Below are 19,401 nucleotides of genomic sequence, written 5' to 3' on the forward strand. Positions count from 1 at the left end.
AGATAAGTCTTCAGAGGTGGTTGCTTCATTCACATTGTCAATATTTAAATGAATAGCACACAGATTCCCTTCAAATGATTTCTCTTTGGGGTAGGTAGTTCAAAAAAAAGCCTGAATTTACATTACGATGAAAGAGATATTTTCTAAAATTAATATTATATTCATTGCTTTGTTTGTGGTTATCAACAACACACTGATATCACTGCTCACATTTACCACCAGCATCAAACCCATTCTATTTCTTTAAGACCATCTTTAATGCATAATCACAAAACATTTGCCAGTAGTGCTGCTGCACATGAATGTGGTTAATAGGATAAATAAAATGCAGCTTTTAAAATTTTAGGATTCTATAGGTCACATTTTTTGGCACTTCTTCGGGGAGGAGCATATCTTTCCTTGGGATGTGTCCAGCCCATCAACTTTTGTTTTCCCACCTCTAATCCTAAGTGTAAAAGTAGGAAAAACTAAGAGCTAGGGTCATGTGAGCACTTAACATATTACAGAGGGGTAGAGTTTAACATAGCATGTAGGAAATTTGATGGCCACATAAATGTAATTCATTGGTTAGACCATTCCATGAAGATGCCATACGCTAGAGTCACGTTCTCGAGAACCCCAAAATTTTCCCAGTTTCACTTCAATGTACCCTTTTGATATGTTAAAAAGATTATTTTATGTACATGGATATAAAAAGCAAAGAATTTATTTTAAATCTCTTGTAGACCACGCATTCTACACACCACTATACAATTTACATCAAATATTAACTCAAAGATATTATCATCATTAAAAATTACAATAGTAAGAAAGGAATTTATAGACATATAAAATCCTTTCATTACAGAGATAAATTTTGTTTTAAAGTGAAAAACTATATTTCCACAATCATATAATTGTCAAATTTTTTTAAAATATTTAATTATGGTTTTTCTTTCAAATCAGTCCACAAACTGGGGAATTATGATCAAGTTCTCAATCCAACAAGCTATATTTCATTTTCAACTGTATTATTTATTGAACATCGAGTAACTCACCAAAGTGAACATTTCTTAAAATAAATACTACACAGTTAACCTTTACACATCTCACAAGTTGAAATTAATTTGTATCATAATTTCTTTGATGGTTGAAGGATTTACCCACCATTTATCAATTTAAAATCTTATACTGATTGTAATTCAATCACTTAATAGATCTCTGACAACACATTAAACACAAATGCTCAAAGGCTGAGCTAGTTATATGCAGAATTCAACTTCTGCATCACTTAAAAGATCAAGAACCACTTATAAAGTAGCACTCAGTCACAATGTGACTTAAATATTTCCCCCTGAGGGTTGTGCTTCAATTTTATTTACATTGATATCAAACAAAAGTGTGACATCAGTTTTCAGTCATTTGTTTTGAGACGTTTGGCAGCTGGCTCACTTCCTTGGGAATTAGAATCTTCAGAGAAGGCAAGCTGAGCTGAGAAATCAGTAGGTCCTTGAGAATCACTGACCATGGAGAAGCCTGGAAAAATTATGCAGTAATTCCAAAATTAATTAGGTACAACCCTGGTTACCTATCCTGAAAAATCCTTTAAGTCCAGTGAATTAATCTAAAAAGCTCATTATCAATTTAATACATATATGCAATAAAAGACCACTTTCGATTTACATCAAAATACATGTGCTTGAGGTAACAAATACTACACCATTAATATGATTTTCCAGGAAATATGTTATGTAAAAATACCCGTCCTAAATCAGTGTAATGCATTAATTTAAATGAAGATAACTAATTATTGTTATATTCCACATTAATATGCTATAAGTACTAACACACAACCCATTCACCACCAATACAAGTTTTTTTTGCCAACACAGTAAACCCTAATGCTAACTAATTGACAATATTGCAAAAAAATTGACAGAGACCAATATAAAAATTAACCCTCAAAACACTGAAAATTAATTGCTCATATTTTATTTTAACAGAGAGCAACACTTTTAGAAAAAGTATGAAAGACAATTGTAATAAATAAGAAATAATTAAAAACAACTGATTACACAGGATGTTCTTGAGTTTAATGGAACTCAATGAAGAGGGTGTAGAATTTGTTAAAAGAATTGCAAAATATTCTGCACACTGAAATAAAATTACAGCCGCCAGTTCAATCATGATGACTAAGAAATAAATTTGACCAGGTGGGCATTAAAGGTCTGCTCAGATCCCAAGAAAAACTTAAAATACATAACATTTTATGGATTTTGAAAATAAATAATACTCCAGGTTTCATGTCTATTAGTTAACAACTTAAGACTGAATTTATTATATAATGCCAGTTCCTGTCCCTGTACCATGTGTGGTTTCCTGGGAGAACTGGAGAATGTTATATAAGTCAGTGGTGAAGTCAAAAAATGTTACATTTGTGGATAATTAAGCTTAAGTTTAGCTTTACGTTAGTCATTCACCAAGGAGTTGAAATACAGTCACAGCAGAACAAATTATAAAATATGTGGTGGACATGAGATGAGAATCAATACATATAATACAAAGATTTTGCAGAGGTAGATGCAGAGCATTTAGTTTGGCAATGGAATGCAGAAGAATGTGATAGAGTCGAGGACATAAGGTAAGTGAGGTAGGGGGAGGAAAAGGAAGGTCATATTGGATGGAATTAAGGGAGCTAAAATGCATGTGGAATTGAAGAAGTGTATTGTGGTGTGGGATGTCAAGCACTGTATTGTTAGGTGAGGCTAAGAAATGTAGGAGTGTAGTCTGTGTCCATCCAAAACCTACCTTTAACAATACACTACCTAACACACATAATCGTACAAAACTTGCACAAATTGTATCATGAAACCATTGCTGAAATTACCATCCCACAGGGCACATATCTTTCTTGGCATCTTGACATACATGCTCTTGTACGTTTTTGTTTAGCCCCCACCCTTTGGCCTACTTGGCAGTTGAGACCTTATGAGGAATTACCACCTTCCACAACTTTAAGGAATTGGTGACATGGGAAGGAATAATAAGAACTGCGAAAAAGTCAGTATATATTACCACGATTCAACTTTATTTTACCTTTTTACATTCTTCCTACAAAATATTTATTTCCATTCCTCCATTATCTTCCATCTCCTCTACTTATTCACCTCTCTAACCTCTCTCATACCACCACGAAGTATGATTCAAATATGTCAACTCAGCAGAGGTGCAGTGTTCTTCAAGCCATGCGTAATCTTGCTGCTCTTTATTTCCATGTTCTTATTAGGTTAAATACCAGTTAAGGCAGTTTTTGGATGGTCACAACTACCAATTAAATATTTTGTTTCTACTAACAAAACCCAACCAAGTATTCTGCTCTATAACAGTCCCCTCTTCATCTCTGTATACTTCCTTCCACCCTTCATCCCATCCAACATCCCTATTCTATCCCTGCCCTTTCCTCACTTGCCTAATATTCCTCCTCCTCTCTTTTATAGTCTTCTATATTCCACTACCAATCAATATGCCCTACATCCATTTTTCCTATCCCCTCAAGATTTCTCCCAACAATCCTCTTCCCCCACTATACCAAGCACTTCCTCCATTGTTTTCCTTTCAGTCCAAATTCTCCATCCTTCCCCACATCCACATTTCAAATGCCTCTAATATATGCTTATCATCCTGCTTCAATTACCATGTTTCTGCACAATACATGACTTTGCTTCAAATCAAAGTTTTGACAAGCCTTTTCTTAACATCCCCACTCAATATACCTGTCACCAATTCATTTCCTCCACATATATTCCTGCCTTACTCCTCTCCCTAACACTACCCATCTGGACTCTCAGTCAAAAACTCACACCTGAGCAGTCTGAGACATGTACAGGTAGGGGATTAGTCTCATCCCTCCAATCTATTCCCATTTTCTGCAATATATTTACTAATTTTTCGAATTGAATCAATCAAATGCCTTTTTAAAATTACTAAATGGGCAAATACATTCTGAAATTGTTCGATGTTCCTCTAAAACCCAATTACTGCAATGGCATCACACATGCCTCTCCCCTTCCTAAACGCAAACTAATAATTTCCTAAGTAATCATTTGCCCTTTTCTTCATGCTTTTGTTGACGTTACCGAGCCCTCTTCCTCCCACATATTCCTAAACCTTTTAGTAGTTCCGCAGGAATGCTGTCTACCACCACAACCTTATATGATTTCATTTCTCTTCATCCCCTTTCTATCTCGATGTCAAATATGCCGGGACCATGGTTATCTTCCTCTACGTCATGTTCTCTTTCTATGTCTAACCTTGTGGGCCTAAGTTCTTGACCATATGTACAGTTCTTCTATATATTCCTTCCATCTCTCTTTGATCTTTTCTGGGTCAACTACGAGGGTCATCTGGAAAGTAGTACCCGTTCGTGCCGCATGAAGTGCTGACGACACGAGTAGCCGCTGGACGAGGTCAGATAGCTTCAGTGGCTTGTCTGCCTTCTCTGAGCCAAGTTGCGTGACGCTAGCATTGCCTGTGTTGTTTCTGTGATTGTTTACAATGTTTAAAAAAATTGAGAACGCCGCCAGTTGTGAAGTGAGGGCAGTGATTAAATTCCTCAATGCAAGAAACGTTCGCCCATGTGATATTCATCGCCAATTAAAGGAGGTGTATGGAGACAATGTAATGGACGAGTCGTCTGTTCGGCGGTGGTGTCGCAACTTCAACATGGGGAGGGGGAACACACACGACGATGAGCGTTCGGGGAGACCGTCTGTCATTACAGACCAACTGGTGAGCTCAGTTGACGAATTCGTGAGGAACGATCGGCGCGTCACAATTGATGACATCTGTGAGCATTTTCCCAATGTTTCTCGAACAATTGTTCATGAAATTGTTAAACACCATCTGCATTATGCAAAAATTTGTGCAAGATGGGTCCCTCGCGTATCTCAATGAGCTGGCGGCGAAGGACTATGCAGCAGGAATACAGAAACTTGTCACACGTTATGACAAATGCCTTAATTTGCTTGGAGATTATGTTGAGAAGTAGTTTAAAGTATCCTCTTTCAAATAAAATTTTTTATGTTTGTTAATATTTACTTTTGTCTTTTTATTTCCCGAACGGGTACTACTTTCCGGATGACCCTCGTATTATCTTACCCGACTTATCTCTTTCTGTTAACACAGATCTTCCCTTCTTACTTCCCTATAGTGATTTAACCAGGGTTGTATAGCACACAAATTTCACCCTTTCTCAGCAAAATTTCCACACCTCACACTGCATCTTCCACCAAGCTTCTTTTGCTTTATTTGTTGCCTGTATCAATTTATTATTTAACTCTTTGTACTTCCTTTTGCCTAACTCTGTGTTTACATTCTTCCATTTTCTTCTCTCAACTATCTTCCTACTAATTGCATCCATAGTTTCATTGTCTTTTTCTCATTAATGATTCCTATTAGTTCTTTTACTCCTTTCAATATCCCTTTCTTGATAGATTCCCAATGTTCTTCTATAGTACTTAGCTCTTTACCGTCATACATGATTTTCTATACAGCCTGCTGATAATCCTTCCTTGTCAATCCATTTCATGCTTCTACATTCCATTTCCGAACCGACCACCCATGCTTACCTTTTTAAATGGACACTACACTTCTACATGATCAATACTAAAATGCGATCATCGTTGGCACCCGATTCTAGGAAACTGTGCAAATTGGTCACGTTGTTCCTAAATCTGGGCCTAACCATAATATAATCTAACTGATACCTTTCTGAGTCACCCAGCATTTTCCATGTATACCTCCACCTTTTGTGGTATCTAAACCTACTGCTGGTGATGACTAACCCCTGTCTCCTGCAGAATTCAATTGCTTTCTTCCAGCGGCCATTCTTCATACCCAAACCTTAGTCCCCCACCTCATCATCATCTCTCCTTCGCCTATCATCACATTCCAATTTGCCATCCTTATCAAATGTTTCCCTGCAGAAACACATGCAATTATGTCCTCTAACTGATTGTATACACTATTAATTACTTCCTCCTCATCATTGCTTGGTGATTGGCATGAACATCTGAACAATGATCAAGTATGCTGGTATCCTTTCATCTCACCTAGCATAGACCAAAAATATCTATATTTCCTCTATCCATCTCTCTTGCTTTTTTTTCCTATTCTCAACACTGTCCTAACATGTTATTAACGAGACGCCATCATTCAATGGCTGCCCCACTGAGGTCAGATGCCTTTGCAGCCACCTCACTGAAGAACAGAGGCTGCGTGGACTACCTTTCACCTGGCTCCTAACCTAGCCAATATATCTGGCATGTGTGACCCAACCAGGAGCTACTATCATCGCCCCTGCTAGCTTTAGAGGTAATAGGGACGTTCAAGCCACCACCTCAAGGTTATAGTCCATGGGAGGAGATTTCCGTGTTTAACCAAACAATTATTTAAATGATCTCCTCCATCTCCCGACATTTTTATACATATCACAGGGCTATGCGTGAACCAGGTTTGAATTTTTAACCATCTCCTCCAGCATAACTCTTTAATTTTTTTTTAATCATGGCCATTCCTTATATTACATCACCCCAACTTCCTTTTTATCCTTAAACTTAAAACTCACCTCCTTCCCCAATTAATCTCATTACCCACTGTTAATATTCCATTTCTCAAGAACACAGTTATTTTGTAAGGCATATCATAAACATTATATACTCCTTTGATGCAACTACCCGCCAGAAGCTACATTATTTGGATGTGTTGTCCTTCTTAATTCTCTCTCATTGAACACAGTTATTTCGTAAGGCATATCATAAACACTATATACTCCTTTGATGCAACTACCCGCCAGAAGCTAAATTATTTGGATGTATTGTCTTTCTTAATTCTCTCTCATTATTTTCCCTCTAAGTTTGAAACCCCCCTCCCTAATTTTCTAATAGGTTGCCTTAGAAGGATTTAATTCTCTGGTGCACCTTGTCTCTTAAAACAGATGGGGACCAGGTACCTGGATCACATAAACTTCAGGTGAAAATGGGTTACAATGAGTTATACTAAGTTAGCCTGCTACCTTCGACGCTAATTTACACCTAAATGCACGTGAAATATGACATTAAATGAAATAATCGATACACAGCCAGCCTAATTAGACCGGGCATGAACGCTCAAAAATAATTTCGATGTATCGCCATGTATCCCGATATTTCCCTGATTCCTGAAGAAGCGAAGATTCATTGAGAAAATAGAGTATTGTACTTACAGGTGTTGGAATCTTCCGCTAGTCCAAAATTCGAATTTGAAGAATCCATTGTAGACTTCCTCGCAGGCGTGTTTTCCTTATTCGAAACATCTTTCCCCTTCTTCTTTTGCTCACTACTCGACACAGGGACCCATTTGTATATTTTCATGGTAGTTTCTCCGATGGTCACCCATTTTTTCTCCCTAAAATGAGTGCCAATTATCAGTTCCACTCAAAGAAATTACTCAAGTGTGGTTCGGACTAGATTGAATCGAACTGTATTTGACACGTATTTTTTTCAAACTTTGACAATAACCAAGATAAAAGAAATGACGTAGAGTGAAAATCATATATAAACATAAATCATTATGTTAGACTCGGGCTAAAAACCACATCCCTCCAACCTTTGCTTAACTGTTACAGAAAGGTTACAAAAGAGGGAAGAGGAGTCAAACTACATCAAAAACAGTATATATTCCACATAATTATACTGCAACTGAAAGTATTCGAAATCCGGAGCCCATATGGGCCATGACACCTAGGGCTAATAATGGCTACGATGAAGCTGAATCTTACCAGTGTCTCACTTTGTCAACCACCTGCATTACACGTTTAATGTCATCTTTGGCTCTACTCCTCGTTTCAGCACGAACTGATCTAGACATCATATCACTTAATTATAGGCACCACAGCTTCGAAAGCTGTGGTGCTCGATTCACGTATACAAAATGCCAAAACAACTATTGACGAAAGCGATGAATGGCGATGAAAGCATCCAGTTACTCTTTTCCTGTAGGTGGCGTGCTCTTACGATCTTTCTGTTAATCATGAACTCTAAGCGAAAAATTTGACTTGGGGCAGCTTGAGTGCGCTTATTAAAATAAAATTTGTTCGTACTGAAGAGATACATATGCATCAGATTGTGTAAAATATGTTAAGCTTTCTTTAAGGCTTTAACAGTGATTCACGTAGATGCTAAAAGTTTGTTGACAACATTTTTACTAAGCATTAATCATGACAGCGCATATGTTGTGTTCTAATTTCATCAAACTTTTTACGCTGAATATCCATAGATCCATTTCTGTCTAGCCTCTGTGTTGAGTTTATTTATTATAAGTTATCAAATATTATATTTCTTAATGCGTATTCATTAAAATAGGTGCACCAGTGTATTTAAATATAAACAATTCAATCGACTCAAACTGTTTATCTAACTTTGTAGTTTATCTTTCATACTTATCTACCTAAGTATAATATGCATTGTTGGCGGTACCTGAATAAATATGGTCACACTTAATGCGTTTTTTGTTTGAACCATTCACAATGAAAGTTAATGTAAGCAGCGTACCATAACAGGAATTGAACAAATTCGCTATCGATGATCTTCGCGTTAAAAGATTATTTTTTTAAGTAAACTATCCCTTTGTTTTAGATAGTTCATTAGTTTACCTTGAGCTTCAAATGCATCCATAGGTAAAGATAATTAAATATAATTTAAATAATGTGTAAGTCATTGCAGTGTGTGAAACTTGGATGAATTCGAAAATGTTGCATTTATTCCAATTTAACTACAACAAACTAAGGTTTTCGGCAACAAAAATATGTTCTTCGTTAACATGTTTAAAACGAAGTTATCATTTTCACACAAATTGAAAATAGATGAATATCAAAAACTTACAATATCTTTGCTTGTAACCAATACGCATGTGGTAGAAAACATTCTCCCGTAAATAACTCTGTATGCGGTGTATACCAAGGGAGAACAATGACCAGCGAGACTATAACAAAGACTGATTCTTCTGCTGAAGACTCCAGTGAAGAAATGTCATCTCTTATTGAAAATAATGTGACTTCTGCTTTGCCATTGGTAGGACTAATTATTTTCAGCTTAACACCTTCCAAGTCCTTAGACTTGTGAAACTTATGCTTTCTCATCATTACTACAGAGTGTGAACCGTGCGATTGGACGAAGTAATGAAACTCGAATAGTTAATCTCACAACAAACTTCAGGAAAGCAATTGCATATTCCTGCTCTCATTTAGTCGTAATCCTTTACTATGAAACTCAAGAGCATAAATTTTTGTATGGCCACGTAAGGATTGAAAATTACTTGTTGAGTTTGGTCTTTAGTTAATGTAGGATATAATTCTTTCTAAGAATTGTCAATCTTTCAGAAAAATTTGATTACTTCCTTATCATCAGATGGAAATGAAGACTTTTTAGTATCATCCGATACTGGTTGTGATAACTCAATAATTGTATGGAAAACAGAAAATTTGTAAGGGAGTAGATTCCTTCGTTTTCATTATAGATAACTATTGAATAATGTTTCGATAATCAGCTGTGTTTTTCAGATGCCCAGTTCACACAATTCAACCATCATCATGGACGTACTTAACAAAAATAAGCCCAAATGGAGAATATATTATTTCACTCTCAACTAGAGACAATTACACAGTTTGTTCTCTCTGGATTTTATCCAACGAAGGAAAAGATCCTGATGGCAAGTTAAAAAGAGCAATATGTATATTCTTCTTTAATACCCACTTACCCTTTACCACTAAAGGTGTCAATCTATAAATTTTATGTCACCACGCTCAATGTTCACTGGCTTAGTAGTTCCAATTTTTTATATTAATTCAAAAATGTTGGGCACTCCTGTGAATATATTTGGATCTTCCTATGACTAAAAATAGGTAACAACGTAAGCATTTTATGTTTAAGAAATCCAAGCTACCATTGCTAACCGTATTTCCTATGACAAAACTCAGAAATAAAAGAACTGTATTTGAGCAAATAATGCTTATTAGGGCTATTTCCCTTTTTTCCGGAATGAAAAATACAAAGTAATACATTGGTACTATACACATATGATATATCAGTATAAATTAGCTGTGGCTCATATCCCGTGTATATGGTATATATGTATTTATAACACGCATTCATGCAAAAGGACACATATAAATGATTGCCAGGTGTCAAATTAAATTTAAATGTTAACATGCTAACATTTTGTTCCCTTACAGTTTCAAACACCCTCTAATCCTCATATATTCTTACATATTGATATCTGAGTTCTTTTAAAGCTATAGATATATGAAGAGTGTGCAAATCTGTTCCTCTTTTTAATTCCTCCCAAAGCAATGAATCTTGTTTCTAAAAGGTTTTTCAAAACTGGCTTATTTATTTTCATATACCATACTTTTGATTTGATGGCAAATTGCTGAACAAGATTGTAGTAGATTATGACTAACCCCAAAAACTTTCATTCTTGAAGTTAAACACTCCGATTATTCCCATATTTTGAATAGATGATTTCCTAAGCTGGCACAGTATTTGTAAATATTCATTATCCTTCTCCTGCCAGCTTTCTTTAGGGTTTTCATTTCATGATATTTCATTACCAGAAAGCCAAACTTAGTCTGACGATGATAAGGTGTCATTTTTTGCTGATTATATACCAAAAGAATAGAGCATAGACTGAAGACTCCTCTGGAATGTCGGCGATGAAGAAGATATCTCAATTTTTCTTCCTTCTTGGTCCATCTGGAATAATGACATTTTCACAGTCATTCCAGCTTACTCCTTTAGGTCCAAAGTAGTTTCACTAATTGATTCATCTTCAAATGGGGCTTTTCTTCTACCCTGTTATTGTCTTTTGTATCTTGTATCTGTTTTATGTATACATATATATAGGGGGGTCACAGTAGTCCAGGGGTAGAGTGTTGGACTACTGACTGGAGGGCCCAGGTTTGATTCTCGGGCAAGTCTCTTAGGGCACCTGCCTCTTCATTTCTGAGTACTTTCTTCCTCCCTTCATCCCGTCCAACATCCCTATCCTGTTCCTTCCCTTTCCTCTTTTGCCCAACATTCTACCTTCTACAACATCCCCATTCCTACCCTTGTCTCGTTTACTTAACATTCTCTCTTCTATTACAGTCTTCAACATCCCACTGCCGATCGATACGACCTTCATCCACTTTTCCTGCCTCCATAGGATTTCTCCCAACAAACCCCTCTCTTTGCCCACCATACCAAATACTTCCTCATTTGTTTTCTTCTTGGTCCATTTCACCTTCTCCAATCTTCTCCACACCCACATTTCAAAAGCCTCCAATCTACCCCTATCCTCCTGCATCAGTGGCCATTTTTCTGCCCCGTTTATAACTACTCTCCATATCAAAGTTTTAATGAGTCCTTTCTTAATATCCTTACTCAACATTCCTGTCATCAACTCCATTCTCCTTGTGAAAGCCTCTTTGCCTAGTGCAATTCTTCTCCTTACGTCCTAACTACTTTGACCGTGTTGGTCCAAAACACTACCAAGATACGTTAACTGTTCTACCTGCTCTAGTTTTTGCCCTCCTATTTTAATGTTAAGCTTGGCCTTTTTCTTTCTAGAAAATCGCATAACCTTTGTTTTATTAATATTGATTCTCATCCCATACCTGTCGCACTGAATTTCCAATTCACTCAGCAATGCTTGCAGCCCCTTGGCTGACTGACAAACTAAAGCTTGGTCATCAGCGAACCTAACTGATTTTACGAATTCCCCGCCCACTTTCATTCCTACCTCGAGTTCTTCCCATGCCTCTTTAATCATTTCCTCTGCATACAGGTTGAACAGCAACGGTGATAATGGGCAACCCTGCCTTACACCTCTTCCTAACACTGCCCATCCTGACTCCCCGTTTCCCACCCACACCTGAGCAGTCTGAGACATGTACAGGTTGCGGATTAGCCTCCTTTCCCTCAAATCTATTCCTATTTTCTGCAATATACTCATTAGTTTTCCCCAATTTACTCTATCAAACACTTTTTCAAAATCTGCGAAACAAGCAAATAGGTCCTGGTTGTGTTCTATATTCCTCTCGATTAATAATCTCATTACTGCAATGGCATCACGCGTACCTCTCCCCTCCCTAAACCCAAACTGATCATCCCCTAAGTAATCATTTGCCCTACTCTCTATCCTTTTATTTATGATCCTGATAACAACTTTAGCTGCTTGGGATATCAAACTTATTGTCCTGTATTCCTCACATGATATTGCCTTTACCTTTTTCAGAATAGGAACTAAAACTGATCTCACAAAGTTCAGAATCAAGACCCTGCAAGTTTAAACACAGGCCACATACAACAAAATACATGTGGAAGAACAAAGTATTTTCCTTTCCGATATGAATCGCTTCCAGAAAGTGAAAATTCAGACCATTCTCATTAGTGAACGACATTGAGACCCAGATGTTGACAGACCATTCAAAGCCATATATATGCCATTCCTAGAGTTTTTAATTCTATAGGGTTGTCAGATGGCGGAATGGATGCTAGTACGCAAACATTGTAGCTCTGGTTGAAGGGCATATTATGATGGGAGGCATGTTTAGGTATGGGGAGACCCGCAGATGGGGAGGAGGGATTGCATAAGGCACGATGATTGTTTATCCTGAGGTTCAGGGGTGTGGTATAGGCTAGATTTTACTTCATCCCATTTCTTCTTGGAATGGCAGATCTTTCTTGTTGCTTGCTGAGCAACATGTTCCTTAATCACACATTGCCATAGTCCTAATAGTGGGGGCTCTGATGAGTCCACTTTCCTTCCCTTGTGAGCTCTGTTTCAGCATCCGTCTTATATTTATAAATTCTGTTTGGTTGACAACTCTTTTTGGATACTCATCTGGACCCCTCTAGGAAAATGAAGTGCAGCTCAAATTGTCTGGTCCTCTAATCCTTTGTTCAGGTTCTTGGCACTGTTGCTAATCATACCCCAAAAGGGGGCACATATATAAGGACAGGTCTTATGATTGCTGTGTGTATCCTGATTGCATATAGTTACACATTGAGTTCATTCCCCCATTATTATTCCAATAGGACCTGAGTGTTGCTTCTTATTCTATCAACCAAGTTCCTTCTCTGGGATCATTTTGAGCATTCCAAATCCCCTCCATTCGAGTGGTGATCATCCTGTAGATCTCTTTATATGACTTTAGACAGATCTCATGGTGTTATCAGTTGAGTTTTGGCAGCCTTAAATGTATGTGCTCCATCTCACATTAGTTGATTATTATATCACAAACCCATAGATGATCTAAAAGCTAAATGATAGAGATTTTGAATTGGAGATTCAGTTCAATTCAGAGCATCTTGATTAGTCCCATAGACCACAGACAAAGATATAGGGCAAGTCAAATAACTCATAATAAATCTTCAGTGACAAAAATAAAATAAAAGGCTTTAGACTTTAAAATGCCCGATCCCTTGGCAAGTCATTCTGAAGCCTGGGATATCCAGCACATTGTAAAGATTTTGACAACTGAGCCTAATGTCAGCGATCTTTATTAAATGAAATCCTAAAATCTGGGACAATCAACCACCAGGTATGCATCAATTATTAATGTAATTCTGCTACATTATATTTATAACTCACTGATTAACCTCTCCTTATAACAGGAACTTACCTGTTTGATGTGAGCCTCAGCACAGTAAATAATGTAGTTTTCAATGTGAATAATGCAAAGAACTTTATGCTGACCACTAGAAGAACAGTGCTGTTTTTTAAATGGGTAAGATTAATATTTGTGAGTGAAAGTACTTGGGATATGATAATTTCAAATACCATATATGATTAATAAGTAGTATTCATGTATGTACTATTAGGTAGTATTATGAATAGTGTAACAATTCATTCAGAGTATATCTTCAAGTTATGTTTTTGCCATGGAGTATAGGACTTAAAAAAATATGGACAAAGCCACTTTTATTTTTTGTAAAACACTTAACATAAAAAATTAGACTATTCACTTTTTTCTGATAACATATCTGCACCTCATTTGCATCAATATTAGCATGATTCTTTGTCTCCTATATTTATTGAAAATTGAATATTTGTTTATATATTTGCAAATAAAAAAGAGTACATTGTAATTTTTCTTAAATATTGAGGAATTATGAATGAAAGAAAATATGGTAATGTCTTGAGTATTTACGATTGCCTAGGTAGTTAATATTAACGAACATATGCTTTAGGGATTCTGTTGTTTTTAGGAGGAAAGAAATGTGACAAAGTTAGGGTTAGTCTAGTGTCCTTCACTCCTCAACCTTTTCCTTCCCTCCCCTGATCCAGCCTTTCTCCCACTTTTACCTCTCCCCCATTGTCCTTTGGTTTGCTCTCTCCCTCCCTCTTTCACAGTATTTGTACACATATGTGTGATCCAAAATTTCCAATTTACCTGAAGATGTTATGCTGTAACGAAACCTTAGTCATAATAAAAATACTCTATGTTGTAAAGCAAAGTGGCCTCTTTCATCATGAAGGATCTCCACCTTGTTACGCCTAAAACTGTGTTATTTATTAAACCCTTTAGTTTTTGGCTTGAGTAACTCAAAAATGCTTGTACATATTAGAAAGCTAGTAAGCACTACTTTAATGTGTTATCTATGCTTCTTATGGGAAACAGAGAAATTTCAAATTTTTGAAAGTTTTAATCTTTTTCCATTACTCTAAACAGAACTATGGTTCTTCAAATCCTGTTGATCCAGAAGTGAGCATTCCACCTCCACTTCCTGGAAGATATTGTGGTCATCTGAGTGAATCATTATACTTGAAAGGATATTCACAGAGCATAACAGCTACTACTGATGGTGAGCTTGGCTAAGTTGGAAACTGTAAAATGTGTTCTTGTTCTATAATAGCAATAATGATTGATTTCCATAGGTTATATTTTAGTCTGGAATGATAACACTACTGCATCATGGATTGGAGATCACTCAACATCAACCTGTAAAAAAATATTAGAGAAATGGCTCCTCTTACAGAAAGATGGAATAACCTGTTTAAATCAACTGGATAAGTGAGTAGCATTTTTGTGAGTTTCTTTTATCTCACTAATGAACTTAAATATCATATGGTATTACATCATCATACCTTCAGGTTATCAGATCCATGATTGGTTTGCAGCATTCATCTAAGCTATCCTTCGTTTTGCAAATCTTTATTTCTTAATTTTTCCTTGTGCTGACGACTTCCATTGCTTATACCTCTATAACTCATCCATGGGCTTCATTTGTGGTTCTCCGTATTCATTATGTTCTTCGGTAAAGTGCCATGTCTTGGGTCTTAAAAAACTTGTTTTCTTGTTCTTTGTTAGTGCCTTACATAGACTTCTCTTTCCACGACTCAGTTGATCACCCTCTTTGTTAATATGTATTCACCATTCTCCTGCAGTATCGCATTTCCATCACCTTTCCTCTTCTTTTCCGTGCAACAGCTATTGTCATATTTCATGTTTCAAAAAAGTAAAATAGTAAATAATAAAATCCAAAAGTGCCAATTTAAATGGAAACATAAATGACTAATGGAAGAACCAAAACTATTGGTTTATCCAAAATCTCAAATATAATGGACAAATAACCACTCCCATAATCACTATTATCTCAATTGTCATTCGAGAAGAAAGAGTTGTAAGGTGGTAGGATATTACATTTTTTTTGGCAAAGGAGGATTATTGCAGGATAGATGCAGAGTAAGGGTAAAATTTTCATAGATCTGAACAAGGGTTTGATGTATTCTATAATTGAAACTCCAGAAATAGCTTTCATAGCTGGTTTATGCAGAGAGAAAGCTTTCTTATATTGGGAACAGCAGCCCCAGATGTTAATGCCATATGTGAGAAAGGGATCAATGTTAGAAAAGTACAAAGACAAGGCATTCCAATGACATCGCAGAGGAGAGTCTTCTTATCATGAAAATACCAATTGTCACTTTATTAACATTACAGTATATATGTCTACTGAGGTCTGTTATAAATTAAATAATAACTTCTTTTGAAGATCAGGAGAGTGTTTATTGTACATGATGCAATGCTTATCAATAACATTTCACTTTATATCTAATGTAATATTATTTTTTTTATATGATGATATTTTGACAGGTTAAATTCTCAAAATGAACTGATAAAGTCTTATTTTTCAAATAGAAAGCAATTAGTTGTGTTTTGTGGTGCAGAATCAAAAACTTGTGATGTGCCAAACAGTGTTCCGGAATGTTCAGTCTTTGGGCCATTTCTTCTTATGGCCAGTGATCTGCCATGTAACATTCCCACTAAAAAAATCTTGTTTGATAATGAGACTCCTTTAATTCATAGGTGTAATGATACAAACTAGACTAAGTATTAATCCAACATTATTTTTGATCCATCCGACGAACAGTTCTCTACCAATTATTATCTTTTCTCAAACAAGGACAAAACCCAAAATACGTGGTCTCTCCAGAAAGTATCTAGCCATACAATATTTTGAGAAAAATAGCCTACTTAGAACAATGAGGCCATAGTCCCCTTCAAATTACTCCCCTTTTGACCTCAGACACTTATCCCAGCATCTCTTCCACTTTTCAAAACAATTGGCAAAGTCCTTCTTCAGAATGGTCATCAGCTGCTTCATAACATTTTCCTTTATCTCATCAACCAACTGTTGGGAACTCTGGGTTTTTGTTTCAGGGTCATAGCCTTAGACTCAGGACTCATCTCCAATTATGACCTTTTTTAGAAATCCTGGGTCATTATTTTCAGCTGGGAGCAAGTCCCCTGCCACTGCAGCACAAAATTCTTGAAATTGCTGAGATAAAAGAGAATGTGACATGGTAGCTAATTACTATTCCAAAAAAGGACTTAACAGATTGTTTTCAAAAGTGGAGGAGACACTGGGTTAAGTTTGTGAGATCCCAAGGGTAGTACTTCAATGGGGACAAAGACCTCATTATTCTAGGTAGGCTATTTTTCTTAAAATATTGAATGGCTAGATACTTTCTGGACAGACCTCATATATTTATAAATTAATCTAAAAAATATGCATACCCATCCTCTTTTCGGATTTAAATATTTTTGATGATGATATCTACTATGGTAAATAAAACAGTTTCTGGCGTCACTTGATGGAAAATCTTCATATTGAAATTGAAATTAAACCACTTGGCTTTTCCACGTAGAAAAATTTTTTATTTACTACCTAGGTTTTGTTATTGTATAACATGATCAGGTAAAAATACAGGTCAAACAAAGTATATATATCTCAGGATGAAGGGGAGGGAGGAAAGTAAGGATTGGTTGAGGTAGGAAGAGGGGGTGGAGGAGAAGGATTGGTAATATTCATAGTAGGCTGGAGGAGGGATTAATAAAATGTTGAAAAATTTTTGCTTGGCATTGGGTTAGTTGGCTGAAGAGTGGGGGAATGGGTAATGTGATCAGGCAGAACGGCACTGGGTAATTAGTCAGGTGATTAAGTAGCAGGCTGGGAGGGGTTACTACATTGTTGAAAAGATTTGCTTGGTGTCAGTTTAGTTGGCAGATGGGTGAGGAAAATACACTAATGGGGAATGTGAAGGGTAACGAAAATTGTTGATCAAAACATCTTCTCCGTAATCCATGTGCTGATGGATTTCTTATTGCTCCAGCGCATCAAGGCGGTGGCCTTTCTTCTCAATGTGCAGGATTTTGGGTATGAAATTGCTGCTGTGGCCACAATCTTTCAGATGTTTGGCAAAGAGTGATGCGAGATGTTTTTTCTAAAGTATGCTTGGTACTCCTTTACTCTCATCTCAAATCTCCTTCCCATCTGGCCTATGTATATCCGGTTGCAGTCTTTGGAGAGGAGTTTGTACACCCCACTTGTAGGGTCTTGTGTAGGGGTTTAACTTGGTCCTTCGTGAGACAACAGATTGCTTAATTTTGTTTTATTGTAGAAGGCCGGTCTCATAATTTATTTTGGGAGGATTCTTTGCACTTTTAATGAAAAAAGGCCAAAAAAAAGGAATCTCCACCACTGTAGCTGGTTTTCTGTAGATACGAGAGAACTCTCCAAGGCTAACTTGGCTAAACAAGATAGTTTCTTGTTGTAAAGTTTATCAATCAAAACTTCTCATATACATTGTTCACTGCAATCTGTTTTATGATGCTGAGTTCTTTAAGTGTTCTCTTTAGACATGGGGATAGAACATGCTCCGTGTAACATGGCATGGTAGGCTGATAATTTTTTAGAGAAGTAGTGCCTCAAATTATCATGAATGACTTGGTCTGTATAACACTGTTTCCTGAAAATGGAAAAATCAAACCTATTGTTTTTACTTGTAATAATTAAGTCTGGAAAGTTAAGGGATCCATCTGCTTCTAATTCCTTGGTAAATTTTTGATGTTTATCTCTGGAATTGAGGAAATTCATAAAATCGTCTCACTGTCTGTCAGAACCCGAACAGATGTAGAAAACATCATCTACATATCTATACCAGCAAATGATATTTTTTATGAGGGGATTCTCTGAGGTTAACATTATTTGCTCAAAATTGTCCGGGGAAATGTCTGCTAGTAGCAGGGAAAGTAGAGAGCCTATAGCCAACCCTTCTTGTTGTTGGTATATTTTGCTGTTAAACACAAAAATGTTTTGTTGGAACCGTTGTTAAAGCAAGGGTTCCAACCAAGGGTTCCAACCAAGGGTTGCGGTGGTTTAATTTCAATATATATTATGGTATTAACCATACAATGATAAATAAAGAATATAATTATGAGTATATTAAATCTTAATTGCGTCATCAGGTTTGTGGTTACTGGAGATTCTTCAGGCACAATTCGATTTTATGATCACATGTTACGCCTCATTCATTGGATACAGTATCCTGGGATGCCTAAAAATCTGAAGCAGATTGAATTTCACCTTCAGCTAATACCTCAAAACCAGATGGAAAAGAATAAAGCAAGTTTAAATGGTAATTAATGAATTTTCACTCTGAAAGAATAATGACCGATTTGGGTTTGTAGCATACAAAGCAGTCGCTATCCGCTATACTAATTACTGTGTTTACTTATATATAAACTGAACCTCTTTTAAACTGGATAAATAAACACTTGTTTTTGTACATTATAAAATGATAAGTTAAAAATAAGTTCTTTGCTAGTAAGTTCTGTTGCCATTTTCATACCATTCTGATGATGACTCTTTTGGTCATTTCTTATTTATGTCTTGTATGGAGGTATGGACCAACAGTAACTAACAGATGCAAATCTAAATAGCTGAATGTAGTTAAAAGAGATGTATCAAGGCAATGATATGGTGGGATACTTACATCCATGTTTAGCAATCAGTCCTTCCTTATGCATCCAAAATTTGAAATTAAATTTAACAAAATCTCTTC

At 36.3% G+C, this 19,401-nt stretch overlaps 2 protein-coding genes across 2 annotated transcripts; one reads left to right on the forward strand and one right to left on the reverse strand.

Annotated features, from left to right (window-relative positions):
- Window positions 1-690: 690 nt before the first annotated feature.
- On the reverse strand, window positions 691-7,989 carry BCL7-like (chromatin remodeling complex subunit BCL7B-like protein). Its single transcript, XM_071590406.1, has 3 exons — window positions 7,796-7,989; window positions 7,241-7,422; window positions 691-1,515 (listed from the first exon to the last, which is right to left on the reverse strand). The coding sequence occupies exons 1-3, from the start codon at window positions 7,885-7,887 to the stop codon at window positions 1,394-1,396; spliced, it is 396 nt and encodes a 131-aa protein (XP_071446507.1). The 5' UTR covers window positions 7,888-7,989; the 3' UTR covers window positions 691-1,393.
- A 995-nt stretch (window positions 7,990-8,984) lies between these two features.
- Window positions 8,985-18,983, forward strand: LOC139692199 (cilia- and flagella-associated protein 251-like). The gene is made up of 7 exons (XM_071590261.1): window positions 8,985-9,086; window positions 9,166-9,312; window positions 9,395-9,458; window positions 13,671-13,783; window positions 14,729-14,861; window positions 14,935-15,070; window positions 18,806-18,983. Exons 1-7 carry the CDS (start codon window positions 8,985-8,987, stop codon window positions 18,981-18,983), a joined length of 873 nt encoding a protein of 290 aa, XP_071446362.1.
- The last annotated feature ends 418 nt before the right edge of the window (window positions 18,984-19,401 follow it).

Source organism: Hetaerina americana, unplaced genomic scaffold (genome assembly GCF_022747635.1).
Source record: "Hetaerina americana unplaced genomic scaffold, ioHetAmer1.1.p SCAF_4, whole genome shotgun sequence".
Lineage (NCBI taxonomy): Eukaryota > Metazoa > Arthropoda > Insecta > Odonata > Calopterygidae > Hetaerina > Hetaerina americana.

What these genes read in the sequence shown, in the direction of transcription:
- BCL7-like (XM_071590406.1), bottom strand. Translation starts at nt 7,887, where the DNA reads ATGATGTCTAGATCAGTTCGTGCTGAAACGAGGAGTAGAGCCAAAGAT. An exon ending in GTTGACAAAGTGAGACACTG is followed by an intron (nt 7,423 to 7,795) that starts GTAAGATTCAGC and finishes CACTCATTTTAG; the next exon opens with GGAGAAAAAATGGGTGACCA. An exon ending in AGCGGAAGATTCCAACACCT is followed by an intron (nt 1,516 to 7,240) that starts GTAAGTACAATA and finishes TAATTTTTCCAG; the next exon opens with GCTTCTCCATGGTCAGTGAT.
- LOC139692199 (XM_071590261.1), top strand. Translation starts at nt 8,985, where the DNA reads ATGACCAGCGAGACTATAACAAAGACTGATTCTTCTGCTGAAGACTCC. An exon ending in TGACTTCTGCTTTGCCATTG is followed by an intron (nt 9,087 to 9,165) that starts GTAGGACTAATT and finishes TCATTACTACAG; the next exon opens with AGTGTGAACCGTGCGATTGG. An exon ending in CAGTGCTGTTTTTTAAATGG is followed by an intron (nt 13,784 to 14,728) that starts GTAAGATTAATA and finishes TACTCTAAACAG; the next exon opens with AACTATGGTTCTTCAAATCC.